Source organism: Poromitra crassiceps (assembly GCF_964638095.1).
Source record: "Poromitra crassiceps genome assembly, chromosome: 5".
NCBI lineage: Eukaryota > Metazoa > Chordata > Actinopteri > Beryciformes > Melamphaidae > Poromitra > Poromitra crassiceps.
In genome coordinates, this window is record NC_139642.1 from 30,523,231 (window position 1) to 30,549,093 (window position 25,863).

Below are 25,863 nucleotides of genomic sequence, written 5' to 3' on the forward strand. Positions count from 1 at the left end.
CCACCGTGAGTAACGTTAGCAAACTGAGGACGGACCAACATGGCCAGTCTTTGATTGCCTGCATGTGTGAATTTAGAATTTAATTTGGGGCGATTAAAGCAGTGTTTCAATTGTGGAATTGTGGGAGTCAGACACCTCTCTGCTGCAGCCCTACTTTGTTGTTTAGGCTGATGAGATGGGTATATTTTACCTCACATATTGAGTAGTACACATTGTTTTCTTCAACCTTTTCCTGTGGAAAAGGTGACAAAGGGAGTGATAATTTCACTCTATTTCAATGCATATTGTAGTGACATGTTTCTAGATTCAATGAAATTCTTGAAACTAGTTGATTTTCACTGCAAATGGCAGATTGTTTCACTTGTTTTGAGAAAAATAAGATTTTGATTCATGATTTTTCAAAATCTGTTTGCAGTGTGTGATATTTACAACACAACTGCAGTCCTGCACTTGGCCACTATGCAGCTCTAATGGAGCAGTTTGTGGTTACATGCCTTGCTTGATGTGTTTCTTGATGGAGGGGAGATAATGCCAAAATCACTGGATCTGTCTCAAAGCCTTCTTTACTTTGCCGTTTCTATTTTATATATCAATATTTGTGAGGAATTCTTTTTTTGAAAAAATTAACAAAGATCCATAAACTGATGTTCACAAATATTTAGAAACGTGTAGTTGTATTAATATTTGTGGCTGTGAAGGTGTAGAAAATATGTTACATTACAAACCATCAGGCATACAACTCCATTATTCATGTGGCTTGCTGTTTACTCATCAATGTTGAGTACTATGGATGGATTTTTTTTAAGACATTTGACCTCACTGATGTGATCAGCCAATGGAGGTGCAGGATTTTATGATCCAATCAGAGAGACATGTTGTCTGAGCATGGTTGCCAGGTCGGCTAATGAAAAGGAGGATTTGGCTTGTGTTTTTCAGTCTTGAAAATTATCTGGAAAAGTGAAAAACACTTTTATGAATTCAAAATAATTTATCCTAAACAATTACCGGCATGAAATACACCAACAGCTTCTTTGAATATATGTACTATGCAATTCCATTCCACTAAGAGACTTAAAAGCACAGTTTAGTCTCAGCAGGCTGTGAGTACAGTGCTAATCAAATCAAGAGAGATTGTTTTGTATGGTAAATGTATCCCGATCATGTTCATTGTACTCTGTGATTTATTAAAAACATCACTGTATCTCATATCTCCTGAGGATTTCAGCAGCTTCACTCACACAGACAAAGGCACACTCTGACTGAGCTACCATATTTATACAGGACTATTGTACACAGATTGTGCAGATTGTCACATTGTGTACATTAAAGTAAATGCATTGATACCACATCGACCAATCTGGGTGAGTTGAATGTAGTTACTTTTAGTCATTATAATAATAGAATCGTACTAGACTAGTGATTGAGCTAATGGCAGTACTTTGCCAACGCTAACCGGAGTCAAACCGGACTCCTTGTTGTACATAAAGCTGATTCTGATTCTGATTCTGAAGGTATTGTTTTTGCCCTGCAGGATGTCTGTCAGGCAGCGCTTCCTCCCAACAGACATTGCAGTGACTTCCAAACAGCTGTTTTAATCTCATGTATCAGAACAGATTTAGTTTGATTTGAGAGTAACATCTTTTCCATCAGCGCCCTTTGTTTTCTGGCTGAAAAGTTTTGATTCAATGTGGGCTCAAACAGTCGAGTCGATGTGATTGGTTGTGCTCTTTGAAGTCAACAGTAACCTGGGAGGACGAGCTGCCGGACAGACACACAGCAGATCAATAAAGCTCCTCATGTCCCCAGAGACATAACATTAGATCTAATGGGAATTCTACTGTTAGCAATAAGATACATTGAGGCTAAGGGTGTCAATGTGGTACTAATACTATTATACTATTTTATCCCATGGTCTGGGTGAATACTCGATTCTGATTGGCAGCAAGGTGTCCATTAATTTGTGATAATGTACAGTGATAATGTACACCTAGCTAAATGGTCTGTTCACTGTTCATATCAATGCGCCAGGATCACGACAGAGCCGTTTGAGCTCTATACCACCGTTAACGCTTAATATGGCACTTTTATAAGTTTAGAAGAAAATTTAGTTGGTCAAAGTAAACTAACCCTACCCCTGAGTGCTCAGTTTATTAAAATAATGGCTATTTAGAAATATGATTTTCGTTCTGGTCAGCTGACAGAAGCCGGGCTCTCAGCTGTCAACTGTCAAACCCTCTGTTTACAACTTGCAGCTGCCTCTTATCACTGATACAAATCAAGTCGAAGAGCAAAAAGACGAGATCAACAAAGAGAAAACAAGGAAATGGGCAGTTAACAGCAACACACTGAGAGACATCCTTGTACAAAACATACCAGTTATACGGTCGCCAGTTGTTCCGGCTCACCGGCAATCAATATATTATAAAAATATCCAATGTTATTCACTGTGCCCCTTTACAAAATGTCAATGTGTTCCCCAGCAGCATTGGGCTGGCCTTCTGAACCTACAGCGCCAGATGTTTTATGAATAGCCTCAGATCTCAACAAGTATTTTCGGTGGAGTCCTAATTGCGGTCAAGGGTCCCCTTTGAAATTTACCATATATGCCGGTTTTTCAAAATTCATTATTTAGCCCCCTTCCCAACAAGGTAGCATGGCATTGTTGGTCCCAACGGATGCTGTAGGTCATTTAAGAATGAGCCTGCTAGAGCTAGAGTCATATCAGCCACAGACGGCAGTAGAAAATCGGGGACATTTTCAGATACAGCTCCAGCCGGGGACAGGTCACCAAAAACGGGGACTGTCCCTGAAAATCGGGGACGTCTGGTCACCTTAACTAAGCGGCCATTTTATCCAATGATAGCCTAATCTTGAGCAGCCAAGGGGACTATTTTGTCTCGCCAGTTCTCAACTCATATTCAAGGTTATGAAAACTACGTTTTGATTGCAAAATGCATGAAAATATAAATGAATGGTCTTGTTTTGTTTCTTTGGCAAGTGACCATGGTATAAGCGGGTTAATGCACTTTGAGGTGTCCATTATCAGAAATGAATGGACTTCGCGGAAGCAACCGTCCTTGGCATTCGCCTCGGACGGTTCACGCCTCCGCGTCGTCCATTAATTTCTGATAATGGACACCTCGTCGTGCATTAACCCTTACATAATTACTATACGTGCTGATGGAAAATATGTTACAACTTCTCAAGTGAAAACAATGAATATGAGAATAAAACAGTTGTTTGGAAGTCACTGCGGTATTTCTCTGTTAGCTATGTGAGCAGGGCAAGTTTGTGCTGTTACTGCTGGGAAGAGGCACTGCCAGTAGCCTACCTTCTGTGCTATTAACTCAATGTGAACATTTAAGTGTACTAGTACTACTGTACTTACTAGAAGAAACTGCATTCAACATAACCAGATTGGAAAATGTGACAGCAGTGAATTGACCGACTATACAGAAGACAATGACAACCTGCACACAAAGTTTATCTGTGTACGATAGTCCTTTTTTACCCTTTTTTTGAAACGGTGAGTTCAACACAAGCTAACTACAGTAGCTAAGAATAAGCGTGAGTCTGATTCATACAATTCAATTAAATTCAAAACTTTATTTGGGACACAGCTCAGGGGGGTCCATAATACAACAGACATCATACAGAATATATAAATAAAGATATAGAGAGAGAGATTATAAGAAAAACACAGGTATTACAAGTATTGCACCAAGGTCATTTTACATACAGGCTAAAGCGCCAGTGGTTCCACAGTCTGGATGAGAACCTGACAGAGCTCATAACAGGATTCATTAGTACTGAAATAATACTGTTTTCTGATACTGACAATCTGCACATACATCTATAAATGAGATTTGGTATGAGGCTTCAGAACAATCTCTTTATCGGTTGTGATTTCCTTGCCGCATGCTTAGACTAAAGCTTTACAGAGAGCAAACGTGTTATCCTGCCAGCATTTTATGGAAGGTCCCATAAAGCTAACTACTAAAGCTAACTACAGTAGCTAAGAATAAGCGTGAGTCTGATTCATACAATTCAATTAAATTCAAAACTTTATTTGGGACACAGCTCAGGGGGGTCCATAATACAACAGACATCATACAGAATATATAAATAAAGATATAGAGAGAGAGATTATAAGAAAAACACAGGTATTACAAGTATTGCACCAAGGTCATTTTACATACAGGCTAAAGCGCCAGTGGTTCCACAGTCTGGATGAGAACCTGACAGAGCTCATAACAGGATTCATTAGTACTGAAATAATACTGTTTTCTGATACTGACAATCTGCACATACATCTATAAATGAGATTTGGTATGAGGCTTCAGAACAATCTCTTTATCGGTTGTGATTTCCTTGCCGCATGCTTAGACTAAAGCTTTACAGAGAGCAAACGTGTTATCCTGCCAGCATTTTATGGAAGGTCCCATGTGACCTTGAGGTGGCCCTGATTGAAAGTATGATTAATCTGGACAGCGTTTGAAATACATAATCAATTCTCTCTTCTAAAACCCATCATCTGAAATCTCTATATAAAAAAAAAACGTAGATTCTAATCTGAGCGGGGGACTCACCAGACTCTAGGAGTAAATACTGTAGCTTCTCTAAATTCCAAATGTCAAATCAATTTTCTCACCTTTACCAGCAGAAATGTCTCCTCTGCTGTCCCATCCTATGGGGTTTTGCTGACATTCAGCTATGCCCCAGGTCTTCTCTCTCTCTCTCTGAGCAGCACTATCTCTGTGCCAGAGGTCTGACCTGCTGCACTCCACTGATCATAGCCTCACCCCAACGATCCAGGATTAATTGCATTACCAGTGGATCAGTTTCACAGACATGGATTAAACCTAGTCCTAGGTTAGAACCATTGAAAGTAGTAGCTGTAATCTACGTGAATCCAGCCCTATAGGCAAAAAAAAATCATTTTGAAGGAATGGAAGTCCTCCTCTTCACCTTCTTTCCAACTGTGGTTGACGGACATGTCCTCTGTTATACGGATGGAGAGACTTAGGTTTCCTGAGGACCAATTCACTTAAAAAGTTTTCAACCATTTGGGACCCGTTTCTAGCCTACCTCGACGAGGGGTGACAGGTGACTTGCCTGGCTGGTTTCTCATGGACCCCTTGCGTGGGATCCCAGGCACAATATCTCTCACAAGAACATGCGGCTGGTAATCACGTTGTAATATTGAATGTTGAATATATGTATGTTTTCTTTTCTTTTCTTGTGTCTGAGCGTGTTCGTTTGTCTTGTCTGTGCATTGTTCATGAAATATTGGGGGGGGGGGGGAACTGTGATTAACCCACAAGCCAAATAAATCCAAGCCACATCACCAGTTCTGACAAACCAGTATTGGGAACTATGTATTTGTTCATTTTTTATTCCAGTATCATGGACTCTATAGGTGCCCATTGTTTGCAGGCGTAATACTACATTAGTACCAGGTGAAGAATTTTCCCCACATTCCTTTCTAAAACACCTCAGGTTTTTAATCATCATTACCAAGGTAACAGGAAGTAGCAGCCAAAAACACCTTTCCCACACAATCACTTCACACTTTGTACAGTAAGTGTGAGCAGCCCCCTATATGGACTTGAATGTTCCTGAACCCCCCAGGCACCAGCTGTATTACTGTATCTAGCACAACATGTACATATGACTCATGCAACTGTGTGTGCCATGTTGCACATTACATCCAGGATCTTTACAGAATTGATCTAAATTCACCACAGATCCCAGTGATCTACTGAGTTACGCATCTTGAAGATCAGAGGTGTCCATGTAAAATATGGTCAATACAAAAACTTGGTAATATAAGACACATTTATTACTGTAGTTTAGTGAATTTGGAATCTGGAGAGCAAAGTTGGCTTATAGCATTTGTCTGTGAATCAAGCTGACTTGTCACAGTTATTGACCATCACATAAAGAGCTGTAAAAGTCATAGATTTATGCATGGCAGCATGTCTTTCTCCTCGTCATCATTCCTGACTGCTAGCCTAATGCTGTTTGTGCTCTTGTCTGCGACTGGAGCACTTCTCATGCTCACACCTCACTCAGGATTATTTAAGACAAAACGCTTTTATCTTCATTGTGTTTTTTTGTGCGTGTGCACTGTAAAAACAACGCCGTTTAATCTTGGTTTTCGTGCAAAATGAGACAATGGCCGTGCGTTTCCCTGACTCTGTATCTATATTCCATGAATCACTGGGAACGTTTATGTGGAACAGATGTGGCCTGTCCTCCTGCAGCGTGGCTCTCAGACTTTGACGTGACAAATGGCTCCTCTGCCTCTCAATTCTCTGTTCAGCTCTTCCTGCTTTACACAGCCAATCAATCACAGGAGAGCGACCATCGATGACATTGTGGGAGACGTCCCCACCTCGGCCGTGCAGGGCAGCAGGGAGGAGAGCGAGGGGGAGAGGGGGAGAGGGGAGGAGGCAGGAGAGGAGTCGTTTTGGAGAGAGAGGGAGGGAGAGAGAGAGAGAGAAAGGCATAGAGCAAAATTAGAGAGAAGAGAGAGAAAAATAAGCATGATATTTTGGTAAAGACTCATGGTGGATGACTCAGGCAGCATCATTTATTGAGTATTTTTTTACACCCTGCATAACATTACACATTACACTTCTGAGCATAATTAGCTCAGTTTGTCGCCAAAGTGACACACACAAGGACAACGGATTGTTGTCGCTTTTGGCGTTATTTATAACCTTAATGGGTCATTATTATGTAATTATGTGATTGATTGCAGAGCTTTGGGGGCATGTTTAAAGGTTAAAGGTTACATACTCTGACTTTATTGATAGGTCACACTGTTCTTGGACTCCTTGATTTCCTTGATTACCGAATTAGGCAACCCAGTTGAGTCTTTGGGAACTGTTTGTTTCGACAATGTGAGATTTATTTTGAAAATGATACACATTCAGGAATAGGAATAGACTTGAAAGGCCCAAAACTGTGAGCTAAATAAAAGATAAAAAGCAGAGGATTTTCTGCCTTTCGCTCCATCACCCACGTCTGGCTGCATCACATTGTCACCTTTGATCACTCGCTCATGTTTTAATGCATGAAGACACAGAGAAGTGTCATGTTGCTGTGATAGTCACACTGAATTGTATCACGCCCCTGAGAGATTTGACAGGGTAAAGCATATAAAGAGGGGGGTGGCACCTTACATTCTTCCTCGCAAGGCAAGCAATTGTGTAGGGGGGAGCATCTCAAGCATCTCATTTAAATATTGCATACCATTAAACTACTCTCGGAGCAATTGTGATGTAACCAGTGATGTCACTCAAGCAATTGTGCGGAGCGGAACCGGCTGCCTTATCTTATTATATACCACAGATGAACTCCTCAAAACAGTGTAACAAAGTGCTGCATAGAAAATAAAACATTAATCAAATAATAAAAGAACAGTAAAAAATCAGGTATGAATCAAAAGCTAGAAAAAATAGGCAAATAAGAATAAAATCAATCAATCAGTCAATATTATGTGACACGTGTGATGTATGTTACAACTTTTTTTTTTAACAGATTCTTCAGTATAGTATAATTAAAGTTGCGGTACAATGTCTATTTCATCCGGCTCAACACTGTCCATCCCCCTCCCCTGTCTGTCTTCCTGTTTTGAACTTGTGGTCCTCAGGGGAGAGTGATCCATCCATCATTGGATCAAAACACTTCACACATGGGTTGTGTGTTGTGTCCTGACCTGTCCCATCCAGGCGCAGAGAGAAGGGCCAGTGAGAGAGAACAGAATAAATATGCCATCTGCAGCAGGAGATCTGACTTAGAGCAGGATGAGAGCAGGAAGAAAGAGCCCTCTTCTTCCTCCCTAACCTTCTCCTCTTACCTCAGACTGTCCATCTGCCACCACTAAAACCTTCTCTCAAGAGTTTCCTCCAAAATGCCTCTGAATAACTAGCTCATATTCAACTTATTCAAAGTTCTCATACTGTAGTTGCAACTTATGACTGAGGAGAACCAGGACAGCATCAGAATCTTGACGTCCTCTATAGCCTGGGGCTCCAAGCTGAGCAACTCACAGCCAATTGTGGTGTGTGTGTGTGTGTGTGTGTGTGTGTGTGTGTGTGTGTGTGTGTGTGTGTGTGTGTGTGTGTGTGTGTGTGTGTGTGTGTGTGTGTGTAAAAATGTATCTCAAAATTGTCAAATTGTATCTACCATTGTACCTGCATGGGATACTCGAACATTTGCTTATTGGGGAGGCTTATAGCGTACTCAAGGCCATTAGCCTCTGGGACTCTGGCTGCAGCTGCGGCGTGTGGACATCCATAGATGTAGCCTTGTGTTCGTTGCTCCCTCCCTGAGAGGAAATGTTTGCTGCTGAATGTCAGTATCATCAGTGCGAGGGAAAAGGATGTAGAGGCGAAATTGGCTACCATTGTACGGGAAATTGGTCCATAATTGGTCCAGCTGCTGCAGTACCAAAGTAATTAAGTAATTATTTTAAGTAGCCATATCTTCATTGTTGCTACAGGAAGGAAAGAGCACAGAGCAAACATAATACTATATCTACAGTATAAGCAAGGAATATAGTACTCTATAATAAATGTGTTTTTGTGTTTGGCATCATGACAACAGAGTAACAAAAGAGCCATATGAAGAAAGGGAGAGGGAAGAAGCAAGAAGAGCAGCTGTGTGTGTGAGGATCAGAGTAGTGAGCATCAGAGTAGTGAGCACAGCAGCAGGTGTGTGTGTGTGTGTGTGTGTGTGTGTGTGTGTGTGTGTGTGTGTGTGTGTGTGTGTGTGTGTGTGTGTGTGTGTGGGAGCATCAGAGTAGTGAGCACAGCAGCAGGTGTGTGTGTGTGAGCATCAGAGTAGTGAGCACAGCAGCAGGTGTGTGTGTGTGTGTGTGTGTGTGTGTGTGTGTGTGTGTGTGTGTGTGTGTGTGTGTGTGTGTGTGTGTGTGTGTGAGAGGATCAGAGTAGTGAGCACAGCAGCAGGTGTGTGTGTGTGAGGATCAGAGTAGTGAGCACAGCAGCAGGTGTGTGTGTGTGTGTGTGTGTGTGTGAGGATCAGAGTAGTGAGCGCAGCAGCAGGTGTGTGTGTGTGTGTGAGGATCAGAGTAGTGAGCACAGCAGCAGGTGTGTGTGTGAGCATCAGAGTAGTGAGCGCAGCAGCAGGTGTGTGTGTGTGTGTGTGTGTGAGGATCAGAGTAGTGAGCACAGCAGCAGGTGTGTGTGTGGGAGCATCAGAGTAGTGAGCACAGCAGCAGGTGTGTGTGTGTGAGCATCAGAGTAGTGAGCACAGCAGCAGGTGTGTGTGTGAGCATCAGAGTAGTGAGCACAGCAGCAGGTGTGTGTGTGAGCATCAGAGTAGTGAGCGCAGCAGCAGGTGTGTGTGTGTGTGTGTGTGTGTGAGGATCAGAGTAGTGAGCACAGCAGCAGGTGTGTGTGTGTGAGGATCAGAGTAGTGAGCACAGCAGCAGGTGTGTGTGTGAGCATCAGAGTAGTGAGCGCAGCAGCAGGTGTGTGTGTATGTGTCTGTGTGGGAGCATCAGAGTCACTGTCCGTGATGCTCTGAGATACCTAAAGCCTGCTACTGTCAGTTGCTTTAAAAGCGTCAGTGGTCTTAGTTTAATGTAGGCTGCCCTATGCAAAGGATGTGTCATTGGCTCATTTTAACACACATTTCATAAAAATCACTCTTCATGATGTCAATAGAGCACTGGCCTTTGTGCCCTGGCATGTGACCTTGTGCCCTAAAAAAATTTGTGACGCAGAAGGCCAAATGGCCTTGCCCCTAAAATGACGAAATTCCCAGCTTTGTGTGTGTGTGTGTGTGTGTGTGTGTGTGTGTGTGTGTGTGTGTGTGTGTGTGTGTGTGTGTGTGTGTGTGTGTGTGTGTACTTATTGAAAGACAGAGACATTTGTCTGCCAGACAATCTTGCATCTCCAAGGTCAAATGGGAACTTGTGCTGAAATAGGCAGAGATAACTGAACCTTGTGTATTAGTGTGTGTGTGTGTGTGTGTGTGTGTGTGTGTGTGTGTGTGTGTGTGTGTGTGTGTGTGTGTGTGTGTGTGTTTGTTTGTTATCGGGATCAAGGTCTCTCACACACACAAGTTCATTCAATGTCTGCAGCGGCAGAATTTATTTCCATCTGGAACCTGGGCATGAGGATGCTGTTCGTTCCTCCTCCTGTCATGCATGCCTTTATAAAACAGAGTGAGCAGTCATCCCGTTTCATCTTTCTTTTAGTTTTGGCCATGATAGATTTTCCATAATGCTGCTCTCTGCATTCCTACTATCTCAAAGTCAAACCACAAACATGTCATGCCCTGCTCATAATGCAGACTACAGGTCTTCGGGTATTCACGGACCCCTGAATACCCGAGGGTAAGTGACTGTGGGTCTGGGTCTGGGTCGGGTCCACTACCGTTTGCCGCAGGTCTCGGATCTCTGACATTGAAATATCGGGTCCATTACGACCCGAGTGGACCTGGCGAGTGGCTGTCACAGCTGTCAATCACCCCTTTTTATATCGTCAAAGAATTAATTAAAAACAAACTTATCAGAAGAATTAGCACTTAAACATACATCAGTGTGATAAGAACTACCTAAAATGACAGAAAATGTCTTTGGGAAAAACATGGACGAGGTGAGACTTACCCAGACCCCAAACCCCCAAATACCCAAGGGTCCGACCAGGAGCCCGCCGGGCCTCGGGTCCATTCAAAAGAAGCGACTGCGGGTCCAGGTCGAGTCCGGGTCCGACATTTATCAGTTCTGTACGGGTCTCTGTAGTCTAATCATTTCTGGTCATTTCCGGTTCTGGGTACTACATTTCCGGGCCTTCTTGAGTTCAGGCACCACTTTTTGGACCCGTGAAGACCTCTAATGCAGACACACAGTCAGTAGCAAGATGCACCATCCCTTCAGTTTCATCCAAATCAGACCTAACTGTGTCATGTATCCCTCTGATTTCATTGTGGGGGCGATGAGACAAAACATGTGAAGGGAGGGAACATCGATTGGATCATTTAGACGTTGTTTATGGTCAAACTAATAGACTCTCTACTTCTCTCTGGGTCTGCTCCAGATCTGCTCATGGGCCGGGCGGCGCAGGTGATCAGTCACCCTCAGTGTCCAGCGGGATGGCTGGAGCACAGCTGGAGATTTGGCCGTGGGTTGAGCATCTAGTGAAGCGAGAAACCCTGGAAGCCAGATCTGTGCTACAGCCAGAGCTCTGACACAACACGCTGGGGGGGAATTCAGGAGATTTACACCTGAGGGAACGCTAGGCCCAGATGCTTACTTTTCACCCACTTAGTTTCCTACATATCAAAGACATGACATCAATCACCAACGCTATTTCTCTCTCATCCGGAAACACTGTTTAATCTTCTAAGTCCTTGAGTTTTATCTCTGTGTCTCTCTCCCTATTTCACTCCGTCAGCCCTTCAGTCCCATATAAGTTTATGCTAGTGAGCGTCTGTCTGCACGTCTGTGGGAGATAATAGAAGCTGAAGGTGTCTGTGTCTCTCAGAAGGCCACACAGTGACAGAGATGAACAGATAGCCCTATTTCCTCCACAGCCCATATTTGGAGTGTCTGCCTCTGGGCTCGCGCCGCCTGATGGGGTTAACTTGTGTCATCCTTCTCAAGGTCCGAAGGAAAACTCCGCACATCTCTCTTACGGGGCAGGTGCGTAGGACAAGGATATAATTCACACAAAATAAAGAGAGTCCCGCACACTGTCCAAACTTGCAAAAATATAAATTTAATATTGTAACGTTTCGGTCTCAGACCTTTCTCAAAAATCCTTCTGAAGGTCAAAAGCGTCGATCACCTCCCATCGCCTCCCTTTCCCTCGAACTCTATACTGCCACCTGCAGGCAGCATGTTGCCAGCTGGGCATGACAAGTAGGCACTGCTTTCCTGGGCTGATTTTCAGTATCAGTGCTCCTGAGCAAGAGCCTCAAACCTAGTGAAATGCTGAAGTAGCAAGTAAAACAGGGGTGTCCAAACTTGAATGGGGGCCAGATTAGATAATGTGAAAATACCTGGGGGGCCAGCTGCTTCTCGCATCATATGGGTTATAAAAGAAATCACATAAAATCACATACAATATAATTGTACTCCAAGGATTTTGTTTACCATCTGAAAACATTAGTTCTGCTTGTGTTGTTCCTACTTGGTGCTTGTCCACAAACTGTATGAGCTGTCATCGTTAGGGGAACGGAAAAATGCTAAATGAACTTGCTTGATTAACCAATACTGTGTGGAGGGCCACATATACTATATTTTGAGAGACAAGCCGAGGGCCCCGGGCCAGACTTTGGACATGCCTGATGCAACAGGTTGCTTGCACAAGGTCACGGAGGTATCATTGAGTAGTCAAAATTAGATATTTTGTTCATATACAGTACATCAGTAGCTATTGTTACGACTGTGTCGTTTATTATTATTGAATTATTAAGGTAATGAAGAATTATGTTATAATTCATCATTTGGTTGGCATGGCGGCATTTCCGTGCTTTACTTCCGCGTTGGGGGTTATTATCTTGTCGCCGGTTGTGTCTTTGGCTCAGTCCTACTCAGGTGCAGCTGGTTGGGGATTTGAGTGGACTGATTGGAGGCAGCAGGTGCTGATTGGAACAGAGAGCTGTCTGCCTACAAGAGGCCCATCCATTCAACATGGCAGGCAGCAGAGTGTGTACTGACCCGGTTGGTTCAGGACCCTCTCACCCGCGTCCTACCACCATTTGCTGGTTTTGTCATGCACAAACTTTAATTCAATGTTCTGCTAGTTAATTCTTGTATGTCTGTGGGCGAGGTGCTACTCGATGTATAGGTACGATTTTCATTGTTAGTCAGAGCACCCGTCCACCCATTTTCCACGTATCTTTTTCTAGTTTACCAATAAAACTATGTTTTGGTAACTTTAAATTGGTTTCTGTGTGACGGTTTATGTTCCACCTTAACCCTAGATTTCGGGGTGTAACAGTATATACATGTAGGTCTATAGATATCTGCATCCATCCAAGATATAACAGAGTTAATTTAAAAAATGGCAGTGTTATTTCTGTTAAAGATGTGATGAGAAACAGAAAGAATAGCCTGTGGAAAATATAATCGGGTAAACAAATAATTTAAAGGCTATGTTCAAACAAAATCTAAATACAGCAAGAGACAATGAGATCTGTGCTTTCAGTTGTTGGTTTAGAATGATCCCATTGTGTGTTTATGATGTTGACATTTAACACCTGTTTTGACAGAAAGGTCCCCCTACTTGTCGCTGACTGATGGATGGCTTTTGGAAGGAAAGTTAACAATGGCGAAACCCATTTGGTAGTCAAATAAATGTTATAGGTGATTGCATTGATTAGGAAGAGACACAGAAACCTTTTCAAAGGTTTTCAAATTATGTGTCACTGTCAGCTGTGACAGACTGCACATACTTATACTTGGCTAACTCAATTTTCAAGCTGCAATCGTCACATTAGCTTTAACAGTCTGGAAAATAATATTTCTGACTGGATCGTAGCAGATTGGAGGGAGGCACAGGCTTGTGCTGAATAGCTGTATTAACTACTTTAATGAGGATGAGGGAGATTTGCCTCATCCAGTAGGCCGCTAAACTGCCCTGCTTTCAGCTTTTGTTATTGTAGCGTATTTTCATATCCTTATCTCAGCTTTTACTGTGATCATTCCAAACGGCTGGAAAAATATGCAAAGTATGGCAAAATATCAACAGACAGATACCATGGTGCCATGTTATCCATCTGTTTTCTAGCTGAAGACACGTTGACAATGATAGTAAAATCCAAGGCGCAGCAGCTGCAATAAATAGGTCAATAAACTCAGGTTTATCTTTCCAAATAACATTTGCGTTTATTGACCTATTTGTTGCAGCTGTGCTTTGGATATATTACTATCAATGTCAAATGTGTCATCGGCTGGAAAACAGATGGATACCATGGCATGGAGTGCTGTAGAGAACATAGTGAAGAACATAGGCAGGGCTGCAGGCAATACAACAGACACATGCATATTCTTGACGTCCTCTCAAGTCAGTTGAGAGGGAAGGGGGTTGGAGGAAACAGGTTGAATACAACATGGATAAAGGAAAAAACATGCAAAAGACAATGAAGAAAAGGATGGATGTTATCGCACAAGTGCTGAGACTAGGTTTTGGTTACCATTCACATTTGAATCGGTAACCGATTTTGGCAACTCTTGCTGAATGAATGAATGAATGAATGCATTTATTTAATACAGATGTAAGAAAAATACACAATGAACAGAGGCACCTGGAATGTGCAGCAATGAATCAAGCACATGGTTCAAGTAAAATATAATAGTTATGCAGGTGTGGGAATGAGTTAATGGCAGTAGATAGCAGGTATAGAGCAGATTATGGAGAAGACATTGGTAAAAGACAGACAGCAGGATTCCACCTGTCAGTGTTTCACATTGAAGACACAGAGAATAAAGCTGTGGGAGACTGCCTCACAGGGCCATGTATTAATAGCACCTAGTGGGGTTCTGTTTAGTAATGACAGGCAATGTTCAAATGCTAGACATATATAGCAATATATCTGTCACTTGGCAGACACTTTTATCCAAAGCGCTTCACAGTGCCATGATGCACGCACGCGCACACACACACACACACACGACACACACACGACACACAACACACACACACACACACACACACACACACACACACACACACACACACACACACACACACACACACACACACACACACACACACATTGTGAGTGTGGGTGGCTCAAGTGGGAACTGAAACCCCAACCTGTGTCCCTGTCAGTGTTGGAGGGAGCCTATATGCTTGACTCAGTCGGGCTCAGCCAGGTGTGCTGCAGAATCAAACAGCAGTGCTGCTCGGATGGGCCCGGCCTCCCAGCGCCAACACGAGGACACCGTCACACACACCATTAACCTGCGAGCCAGCGCCATAGGGGCCTGAGAGAGAGAGAGAGAGAGAGAGAGAGAGAGGGGCACAGTGTGAGAGTGGAGGAGTAGAGACAGAGAGAGGGGAAGAGTGAGTGGAGAGAGACGGAGAGAAAAGAAAAGGTTAAGATTGAAAGAAAATCATTGTTTGTGATTTACACCTGCTGTGAGAAGGCCCTGAGAGAGGACACACATTTCTTTCTTATTTTTTCTGTCATTTTGTCTGTTTTGTGAAAGAGAAATGGCAATGGGGGAAGGCCACACCGCATCACCATCACAGCACTCTGGCTTCTCTGGAAGTCTTTTTACTTTAATTCCTCATGGATCAGCCTTCGTATTACTCCGGTCATGCCGTTACTCTACTCTCTCTGACTCTGTCTCTCTCTCTCGCCCTCTCTCTCTCAGATTTGTTTTGTGAATCTGGACCATCAGAAAGTGGACCGTCGTGATGACGAAAGCATCAAGGTGAGCAGAACCCATCGTCTCCGCTCCCTCCCACCGTTCATCCTCATCATCTCTGTTCCTTCCGTCTCACATACTGTACGCTGCAACCATTGGCTCAGTTGCCGTGGATTCAGGATCATTAGCCAGAATTAGACGGTTGAATTGTGTAGATAATGTGCAGATTTGTGCTGCCTGGTGGTGGCAGTGGTGGGTGAACAGCAAATCATTTCACATGATTTGAGACTTCTCACAGAAAGGATTTGATCTCTCTGTTGGAAGAACAGAGTCAATATCATGCTCTGTTAACGCTTTTGACCAGATTTTCTTTTTAATGTACCTCTGTGGTTGGCATCTCTGCTGCAGAAACTGGCATCGGTGTCTCCAGACCTGCCAAAGCTTGTTGAATCACTGAGTGTGCACCAGCCCAAAGAGAATGAGATCCTACTGCTTGGTGGCCTGGAAGCCTCAGACACTTGCCAAACTCACCCACACTTCTCGTCACAGGTGAGTTTGCCCTGATGTAGGGAAATGCTTGAAAGTACTTTGAGTGTTTGATTTACTCGGCCCGGAGTGCAAGCTGTCCTTTACAGCAATCCGTATAGGCTTACTAAGTGTCCTCTAGAGAGAGAGTGGCATCAGCGGAGGACCAAAATGCGAGACTCATTAGCCAATGAACAGCCAGGAATGGGTCTCGCACTACTTTTGCATGCTAAAATAAAGCTGATAATGTACAATTTGATTCAAGGGGGAAAAAACCCTTTCAGAGTACAGCACAAACTGTCTATTTTGTCTGTCTATAATGTCCATTGTATGCTATGGCGGGCTCAGGTTGACACCCCTGCACATCACCGCCCCCACCCCCCCCCCCCCCCATCCCAACAATTTTTATTTTATATTCCTAGTTTTTATTGTCTTGTCCTGTAGTGCTTTTTCTTTTTCTTCTCTGTCTTTGTTATGTTATGTTTAAAAATACAAATAAAAAAATTTAATGTAAAAAAATTAAATGATGTGTATGTGCATGCGTGCATAATATGTATTTATACATGTTCCAATCAGGGCCAGCAGCAGCGGCGAGGTGCGGGCGTGTGCCTGGTCCAGTGTTCGGGGCAGAGAGGCTCCACCCAGCCTGGCAGCATCATCTTTGAGATCAACAAGTTCCTGATTGGCCTCCAGTGGGGAAAGGAGCGGCAGCCGCTGCAGGGCCGAATAGCCAGACAACGGCTCGACGACGACACCAACCGCTCCATCTCTTCCATAGAAGAAGACTTCTTAACCGCCTCAGAACACCTTGGAGACGACAGTGAGGATGATGGCTTCAGAAACGGTGAGCCTGTCCATCTATTGTGCTATTTTCCTCATCCATGTGATACTGTATGTGAACACGCAGACAAATCCAAACTGAAAAATAAGAGTGATAAGCACACAACAAACAAGCCCAATAAATAACAGTTGCATAAAACAGGGTTATGGCCTTGTACTGTATATAAGCATTTGCATGTTTGGTCCATGTCAAACAAACCGCATGCTTGTACTATTAACATGATTATAAAAATGCATCCATAAGTAATCATTTAGTTTGATGTGTCACTGATTTTACAATCTCCGCTCGGCACAGCGCAGCACAGTACAATTGCTCAACTGCGCATGCGGTTGAGCAGACGAGCGTGCGAATGAAATGTGTGAAATACTTGATTTGTTGCAGTGTACACACTAGGGATGCACCGATCCACATTTTTTCACTTCCGATCCGATTCCGATACCTGAATTTGGATATCTGCCGATACCGATATTATGCCGATACCAATATTTTTCTTGAATATACAGTATAGGCAAAGATTTGGCGAATTAAAGATTTTCTTTTTTAAATATACCTTGCAAAAAGCAGACAAAATTAAGAAAATATACAAGGCAAAGAAGGATACTATTGTACATGGGCAAATTACGGCCAGCGCCCCGGGCCTCTGTGGCCCGCGCTGGAATTGAAACAAAACAAAACTTTTTTTCATTTTTTTTCCCAGATTCTGATCCGATTCGTGAATTAGTGCCAATATCGGCACCTGATACCGATATTGGATCGGATCGGCCCCATCCCTAGTACACACTGTAATACATATTCTCTCTAAATATCGAAACACTACTCCAACGACAGAGGCTTTGCCTCCTAGTATTGGGGAGGACAGCCATTCTGCAGCCAGTGCACACATGGAAGCTGCATTCACAAGCACTTTCCCTTTCCTTCGTGTGGCCTGTCGTTCCTCATCTATAAAGCCACTTCTCACTTCACTTCCTTACCACCTGTTATGGCTGGTGTCGTTGAGAGCAGCTAAGTGCAAACAGATCAATGGCAGTCTTCATTGAGATAGATATGACCCTGAGCTCAGCCGCACCACAGCACAGAGGAGCCTATAGTTACTCTATAATTAACCTTAGATGTGAAATGAGATCCACCACAGCCAAGGTTTCACTATCCTGTCAGTCAATGTAATATCAAACACTAGTTCATCACCGATAGCTCTTTACTCGCCCTGGGCGAGTTTGCATAGCTTTTGATTAGTTTAATTATAAAAGCGATAGCCAGCATTTAAAAAACATGACACCTACTCTTACAAAATAATTGCCGACATGAAAGAAAAGCTCACTATTTTAATAGTACTTAAGTTATTCTTGTAAAGTTTTTTTCTTCTTTTTCTTTTCTTGAGCAGCTGACATCAATTTATAGAGCAGGACTCCCCTCCTGGGGTTGCAGCAACAGAAGTGTTTAAGGATTTCCATAATGACTGCACCTGTATACAGTAACACACGGCGGAGTATTCATTTGTCAAATGTTGGCCCAGTTGATAAATAATGTCTGTTGGATGGAAACACAATGGAAAATAATTCTCAGAAATTTTGTTCAAGGGGAAATTGAATGGCATAAATTTGAAGTAAGCTAGCTCTGACAGTCGCTGAAGGGTAAAACAGGGGAATGTTCTGCTTGTGAGACTGATAGAGTTGCTCTCTCACCAGTGTGGATGTGTTTCACTCTCTGTCTCTGTGTTTCTCCCCGTCTCTCCACAGAGCCAGAGAGCGGTGACGTGGCAGAGAGCTTGGTAGACGTTGCACAGAAGCACTGTGACAGACTTGCATGTCAGAGGGGACAGCTGGTCCATCGTCAGGACAGGGAGGTCTTTGAGGGGAAAAAGGAAGGACCCCGGAGACCAAGCCTTCACACCAAGGAGTCTGCTGGCCACTATGCCGCCAACCTGGCTGAGTCAGTGCTGCAAGATGCCTTCATCCGCCTGTCTCAAGATGAAACCTCCTTCGTCCCTGAGGCTGCCGTCAGCGTGTCGCTCTCCAGTCGTCGGTCCAACTCCACTGGTACTTCACAGACAAAAGAGCCTTCCAGACAGCGCACCTGCTCCTTCGAACTCCCCAAGATTGTCATAGTCCAAAGCCCAGACAGCTCTGTGGGGGCTGCAGAGTGGCCAGGAACCCAGGTCTCTCAGACGCCTGACCAGGATGTTTCTACTGAAGCAACACAGATTCCAGAGCATGACACGCAGCCACACATCTCCCCCCACACTGGAGGACAACCATCCAAACATGTGGAGGTGGCCTTGGCCTGTGCTGCCAGTGTCATTGGCACCATTACTAACCCACAATTAACAGAACACCTGACCATGGAGTCCGCTTCGGAGGAAGAGACCGAGGAGGAGCTGCAGGAACCCGAGGAGGGAGTCGACTACTCCTTCTCATCAGCCATGTGTGGCATGGCTCAGGTGGCCGGGGCTGTGGCGGTGGTGGACCTGACGGAGGAGTCAGAGGAGGGCGGTGACTCTGATCCCGATTCGGCCGAGGTCTACACGGCATCCCGGGGCCTGATGTCTGCAGCCGCGGCCTCTGCCGCCTTCACGCTGCACTGCAGTGTGGCCGAGGGAAGCAGTATTGAGGCCTTTCGTGCCACCATTGCTGAGGTCCTGCACAGGGAAGCGGCAGAGGTGCTGGCTCAGCCCCGGGGCTACAAGAGTGTAGCCGACCTGCTGGAGACCACGCATAACAAGATAGTAGATGGCATCGCCTGTCCAAAGAAATCCTGCATAGATGAAAGAGAGGTGGATGACTTAATCAGCGAGGTGGCAGACGGCCTCTTTAAGCATGCTTTAGAGAAGGCCAAAAAGAAGAAAGAACTGGAAGGTCCGGGGAAAGACGCCCCCAGCCTCCAGGGCTTTCTGCAGGACAGTGTGAACAATCTGCTCTTTGACATCCTTTGCCTGACACAGAAGAAAATCAGTGATCTTTCCAGTGATCAAGGCTCATATGGCACACAGGAGACTGATGCCTGTGCCAGGGAGGCTTCTACCACCAAGGAGGGCAGGGGTCCATTAAGTCACTTGCAGCGTTTGGTTGGCTATAGCCAGTCCAATAATAGTGAGAACCTCAGCGGTATGCTACACTGCACAGATAAGTTTAACATGGTTACTGGGCTGAAAGAGGGGAAATATGTGCTGGAGGAGAAGGAAGGCGATCCCCCCTGGCAGCAGCTCTGCAAACAGAGTCAGTCTAAATCCACCTGCTTCTCTGTTAAGGACTACTCTGAGCAGCAGCAGGTCCAGCAGGGCAGTGGTGCCATCAGAGAAGCTCTGAGTGACATCTCAGTGGACAGCACAGAGAAGAGGGGCCGACTAATGAAGGGCACTGACAGCAGGCAGGCCTCCCTCACACCCCAGTCCTCCCTCAATTCCTGCAGCTCACTGCTCTCTCTGAGAATGGACTCCATGGAGTCCAGGACACCAGTGACTTGTTTCGCTGATGACCTGGCCAGCACAGTGGTGTCTATGGCCACAGAGCTAGCTGCCATCTGCCTGGAGAACTCCACGGGAAAGCAGCCCTGGTTCTGTGCCCTGAAAGGCACATCTGGAGAGGGGCCCGAAGCCTATCTGCTCCCTGCTTGCCGCACAGTCCTCAGGAGGAAAGAGGGACAGAGCAGTGCTGCCTCTAAGAAGCATCGAGCGCCACGCCTAAGTGAGATCAAGAGGAAAACAGAGGAGCAGCCGGAGCTGATGGAGCGACTAGTGAACCGGGTGGTGGATGAGACAGTCAATCCTTATGAAGCCCAGGATCCCTTCGCCCTCTTTGCCTCCGAGGTCACCGCCCGGATCATGAACTGCCCTGAACTCAACGTGGTCGACACCTCCAAAGCAGGCCAGGCACGTAGCAGGCTGCAGTGTGAGAGGTGGAGCCGAGGGAAGGCAGCTAGTTATGAGAGTATTCCAGAAGAAGACGCGGGTTGGGGCACACCCAACACCCTGGGTCCTGGCAGCCGGCTGGGGCAGAACTTGAGCCGCGGCAGCTCAATCTCTAAGCAGTCCAGCTGTGAGAGCATCACAGATGAGTTCTCACGGTTCATGGTCAACCAGATGGAGACAGAGGGGAGGGGGTTTGACCTTCTGCTGGACTACTATGCAGGGAAGAATGCCAGCAGCATCCTGGCTGCAGCGGTGCAGCAGGCTGCCACCAAGAAGAACGGCCATCTTAATGTCAGGACCAACTCCTGCTTGTCCAAACAGTCCAGCACAGAGAGCATCACAGAGGAGTTCTACAGGTTCATGCTCCAGGATATGGATAAGGAGAACAAAGATTACAGCATTGCCAAAACTAAAGAGTGGAGCAACAGCCTACTCCCGCCTTCTCCCAGAACACCCTTCTGTATCCGCCAGTCCTCAGTCCCAGACCGCCGCTCCTCAGACTCACGACTGACTGTCAACTCACACATCAAAGCCAACTCTTTTGATGGATTTGCCCGCAATGTGCATGGAGACACTCTGAACATCTTCCCCACCAACTCAGTGTCGGCCACGGGCCTGTGTAAGTCAGACTCCTGTCTCTACCAAAGGGGCGGGACTGACCGGATCACTGATATGCTGATTCATGAGACCTGGTCCAGCTCCATCGAGTCCTTGATGAGGAAGAACAAGATCATCGCTGATCCAGAGGAGAGCATCGATCTGGAGGCTGCAGGAGAATTCCAGCCGCACGTCCAGCAGTTTGCCAATCGCCTGGCAGCTGACATTGTGGAGATTGGCAAGTCTGCACTGGGGGGGCAGCAGGATGGAGCTGGGGGAACACTTGCGTGGCAGCCACAGCCACACATGCCTGTTGGCGAAAGAAGGAGGGGGTTCAAACAGTCTCGGCCAAGTTGTAGTCGGAGCAAGGCTAGCCAAGAGCAGGCTGGCACTGGGGCAGGGCCGGGGGCTACTGACAACAGTGTGCCCCGCATGAGGGCACCCAGAGATGTGCCACTGATCCACATTGAGGGAGATAAAAAGGACAAAGAGACCCTCCAGAACCCTAAGAGGACAGGGGGAGACCAGCAGGACACCCCCCCTCCAGAAATATCAGCTCCCAAGCGCACAGAGAGAGCGGCAGCCAGCAGCAGCAGCAGGTAAGCTCACCACCTGCACAGGTCACGGCTCTTCTGTGTGAGAGTTAGTCTCCTCCTTTGGGCAGAAAGGTTTTCACATCCCAGCAGCAGAATCATCAAAGAACACAGAATTTCAGATACTTTTTGATCTGACGAGTAAAAGAGAGAAAAGAACAATCACATCATGGTAGTTATTTTTAATGTGTCCTTGGAATGATTTCTTTGCTGAAAATGAACATTTAACAAATGATGTCCAGGCCCTACAAATAGAAAATTGTCCATCCGTACCAAAGCTATTTATAGTGTTTGATCACATAGCAGCAGGCACACAGGGGATCCATTCAGTGGGAAAAGCTCATCTCTTTTCGCTGTGTGTGTGTGTGTGTGTGTGTGTGGAGGGGGGGGGGGGTTTGACAGACCCTTGGCCAGGCTGTGACTCATATTGGCTGAGTGATGTATTGTGTGCTGAAAGCTTTTCTGGCTTCATCTTTTATCCACTCTGTCGTGATCGAACTCACCTTGGTCTGTAGATCAAGGTGAGTTTGACCACTGCACTCACACCTGACGCTCACACTGAAACCACATCACACCCATAGTAGATCACGTTTGCATACAGACTGCAACTGTATGATCTACTCTGCCTGAATGACGAGGATGTGGATTAAAGGATAAATTCACCCAAAAATTTGTCACTATCTATCTACGCACCCCAGATGGAAGGATGGGTCCATAAAACATTTGTGTTTTCCAGCAAAACAGAGTTGCAGCATTCTCATAAACAATTGAAGTGGATGGTGACCAACTCTCAATCGTTTAAAAAAAAGGTTCCATACTGCTCGTCTGATGTAAATCCAAGTCTCCAGAAGCCCCGAGATGCCAAGTTGACTTGAAAAGACGTCGTATAATACAGCCTGTTTTTAGCTGAAATCTTCACTGTAGCCACATTGCTCCAAGAAGGGGAGCTCCAAGCTACAGTGAAGATTTCAGCTACAAACAGGGTGTAAATTACGTATTTTCAAGTCAACTTGGCCTCTTGGGGGTTCTGGAGACTTGGATTAATCCTGATGAGCTGTATAGAGCCATTTTATTTATTATTTTCTGTATTTTGTTTTTACGTTTGTAAAGTTGGTCACCATCCACGTCAATTGTTGAGGAGAATGCTGCAGTGGTGTTTTGCTGGGAAACTCCAGGACTGTTTTGTGGACTAAAAAACCTCACCTGTCCTTATCGGCATGGGGGTGAGGTGATAATGACTGAATTTTCATTGCTGGTTGAACGTATTCTTTAAGGCTGTTTAAAAGCTTAATAAAATGGAATAGCAGCAATTTAGGTCCTCTAGATACTGTAGGATAAAGTGCTTGTCGTGAGTCAGTTAATTTGGAATAAGTGTATTAATCCTTTGAGTTGCCAAATCGTTAGACATGGGTCACTTTGAGATGTGCCTATTCAGACATATCAGGCTGAAATTGTAGCAAGAAGAACTGTGCAAGGTAGCAAGTTTCACACAGCCACTAACACCCGCACGTGACTGGCCTCTCAAGCATGGATACCTCCACAAGAGGGTAATGAAGGTAATGGGGGCAATGAAGCACTCATAGATTGAGTCTGGAATCAAATTACGCTGCCGACGGATGTATAAGAGGAAAGAACTGCTGATGAGAGAGGTCTATAGGGGGAAAAGTGAAAAGAGATGATGTGTTGTGTGAAGAATCAGTTGTGATATCTGTTTGTCATCATGTAGCCTATTTGTACTGACTGTTTTAAAGCTTAGCTGATAGGAAATTGTGATCCTGAAGACATGACATGACATATTCAGAAATGAATGAGGGGGAAAAGAAGTTGAAAGGCACGCAGGCCTCAGGAGGGAGGAGAATCACAGTGCATGCTACTTTTCACTCAATAAGGAATTTAATCTGGAACAAGTGCAGTGCATCTGCCTGTCCCTTGTCTAACAGCGGGACTCACTGTCTGACTTGCCTAGTCAATAGAAACCTGATTTCCCTCTGGAATTCTTGAAGATGGCAGCCTTCAATCATCTGATTATGACTTAACTTAATCAGTTTCCTAAAATAACACTGTGCCTGCTGTGGCTGTGAGGAAGGCAGCTTGTGGATGCATTCTAGTTCTGGAAATTAATTAATTCTGTGATGCATATACTGGTAGTGGTTTCTTTTAAAATGCATTTAAAGTGCATTTCATGTTTAACGAAACTGTTTACATAGATGAACAGTGGATAAAAGAGAAATCATTATGTTGTTACGTATGTTGACCAAATGTAAAAGGGACATTTTAAGGAACAATAGCCATAGTAAACACACAGTGCAGAAGAAATGAGCGACACCACTCGCCAAACCAACAAGTCGATGGTCACTCCCACCATCTTTGGGTTTGCTCTCCCCAGCAGTGAGAGGGACAGGCCCGCTGTGGCGGTGGCTGCAGTAGTGAAGAGGGACAAGCGTTCTATGAGTGCTAGCAGTGAAGAAAGCATGGGCAGCTGGTCCCATATAACCCCCGAAGATGACCCCCACGATGAGACCAGTAGTTATATCCAGCTGAGCGAGGGGTCAGTAACCGCTGCTCCTTACATACTGCTCCTAGTGCTGCTACTCCCACCCTCACCCCACTCTCATTGGCCCATTGCTACTCACACCTGTGCTGTCCTGCACCGATGCCAATGTGTACTCCCTGCTGCCTGCTGAGGCGGCGGTGCATGGCAGAGAGCCCGCTCCACAAAGCCTTCTCCATAGCGGGCGCAGAGGCCCAGACCCTGCCTGCACCCCACTTGCAAGAACCTGGCCATTCTCTCTGCTTCACTACACTCCAATAGGCCAATTTCACAGCAACCGCTTTGACGTGGTAAAACAGTGAAGTAAAGCAGGTGTAACCAATGACATTAATGAGGTCCCTGTGACTGGAACACCTAAATGCAATGGAACCATCATTATTGATTACACCTGCTTTACTTCCTGCTTACCACCTCAAAACGGTTGCTGTCCCCTACTGTACACACACAGACTGTCTCAGCCGCTGGTCTCACGTAGCCTTGCTTCCACTGCGCCTTGAAAACAACTTAGATGTCATGACTATGGAGCAATAAATATTACTAACAATAAAGCATTTCCATTATTAAATGCATATTTTGGGCCCAATGCAGATTGGTCAGTAGTGTGTAGATTAGCTACATGGGGAGGGGACAGCAGGAAGGCTCTGTGTTCCCAGCTTGCCAGTGATACGAGTCGCCTGCTTGTTGCTTAATAACCTGCAACAGTAGCTATCTGCGCCCGCACCATAACACCTGCTGCTCCCTGTAACCTCTCCATCCACCTGTTTACTTGAACTCCACCTCATCCCCTGATTACCTCCATGCTGTCACACGGGGGCCTGGCTGATGACCTCCATGCTGTGACACGGGGGGCCTGGCCGCCCACCCTGCCTGTCCACGCTACCCAGCTAACTGCCGCCACAAGCGCCTCATCCTCATCTGACAGGCTCCCCGCTAGCCGCAGACACCAGCCTTCCACCGCCACGTCCGATTCAACCGCTGCTGCTATTTATATGCTAATCACCAGCTAATGAACAACATGGCCTGCATCGCCGCACCTCGTTATTGCTCTCTTCACAAGTCACTGATCATGTCGGATGTCTTGAGACAAGACGTGAATGATGCTCTCTGTTGTTTCTTTCATCGGTTTACAGAAATGGGACCAGCAGCGCATCCAGCCTGGGCCTGGCAGACCTGGATGCTTTTTCCGATGTGCCCACGCAGAACACGATAATCAGGTAGCCGTCACTGGCAAGCCATGGCGTTGACATGTTCCTCATTATTACAGTGTCACTGTAATGTAATAATGACATTGTGTCTAATAAAGACAAAAGGTCAGCACACGCTTTCTGATGTTCTCACCCAGAGCACAGCGGTCAGGTGGCTGGTGACGAACAGGCCGCAACACTCACCCACATGACAGATTATTATAGCTCATTCATTATTATGTTGTCAACACTTATGATGATGTCTCTGCAATCAATTATCTATCTATCTATCTATCTATCTATCTATCTA

At 45.3% G+C, this 25,863-nt stretch overlaps 1 protein-coding gene across 1 annotated transcript in view; it reads left to right on the forward strand.

Moving 5' to 3' along the window:
• Positions 1-25,863, forward strand: part of sphkap (SPHK1 interactor, AKAP domain containing) — a gene marked incomplete at its 5' end in the record, with an annotated part of 36,027 nt that overhangs the window by 7,463 nt on the left and 2,701 nt on the right. The window contains 7 exons of the mRNA XM_083637409.1: positions 1-5; positions 15,365-15,424; positions 15,767-15,907; positions 16,460-16,727; positions 18,461-21,824; positions 24,208-24,366; positions 25,500-25,583. The exon at positions 1-5 is cut by the window's left edge and continues 106 nt beyond it. Of these exons, the coding sequence (XP_083493535.1) occupies positions 1-5; positions 15,365-15,424; positions 15,767-15,907; positions 16,460-16,727; positions 18,461-21,824; positions 24,208-24,366; positions 25,500-25,583 (4,081 nt within the window). The remainder of the gene's footprint in view (positions 6-15,364; positions 15,425-15,766; positions 15,908-16,459; positions 16,728-18,460; positions 21,825-24,207; positions 24,367-25,499; positions 25,584-25,863) is intronic.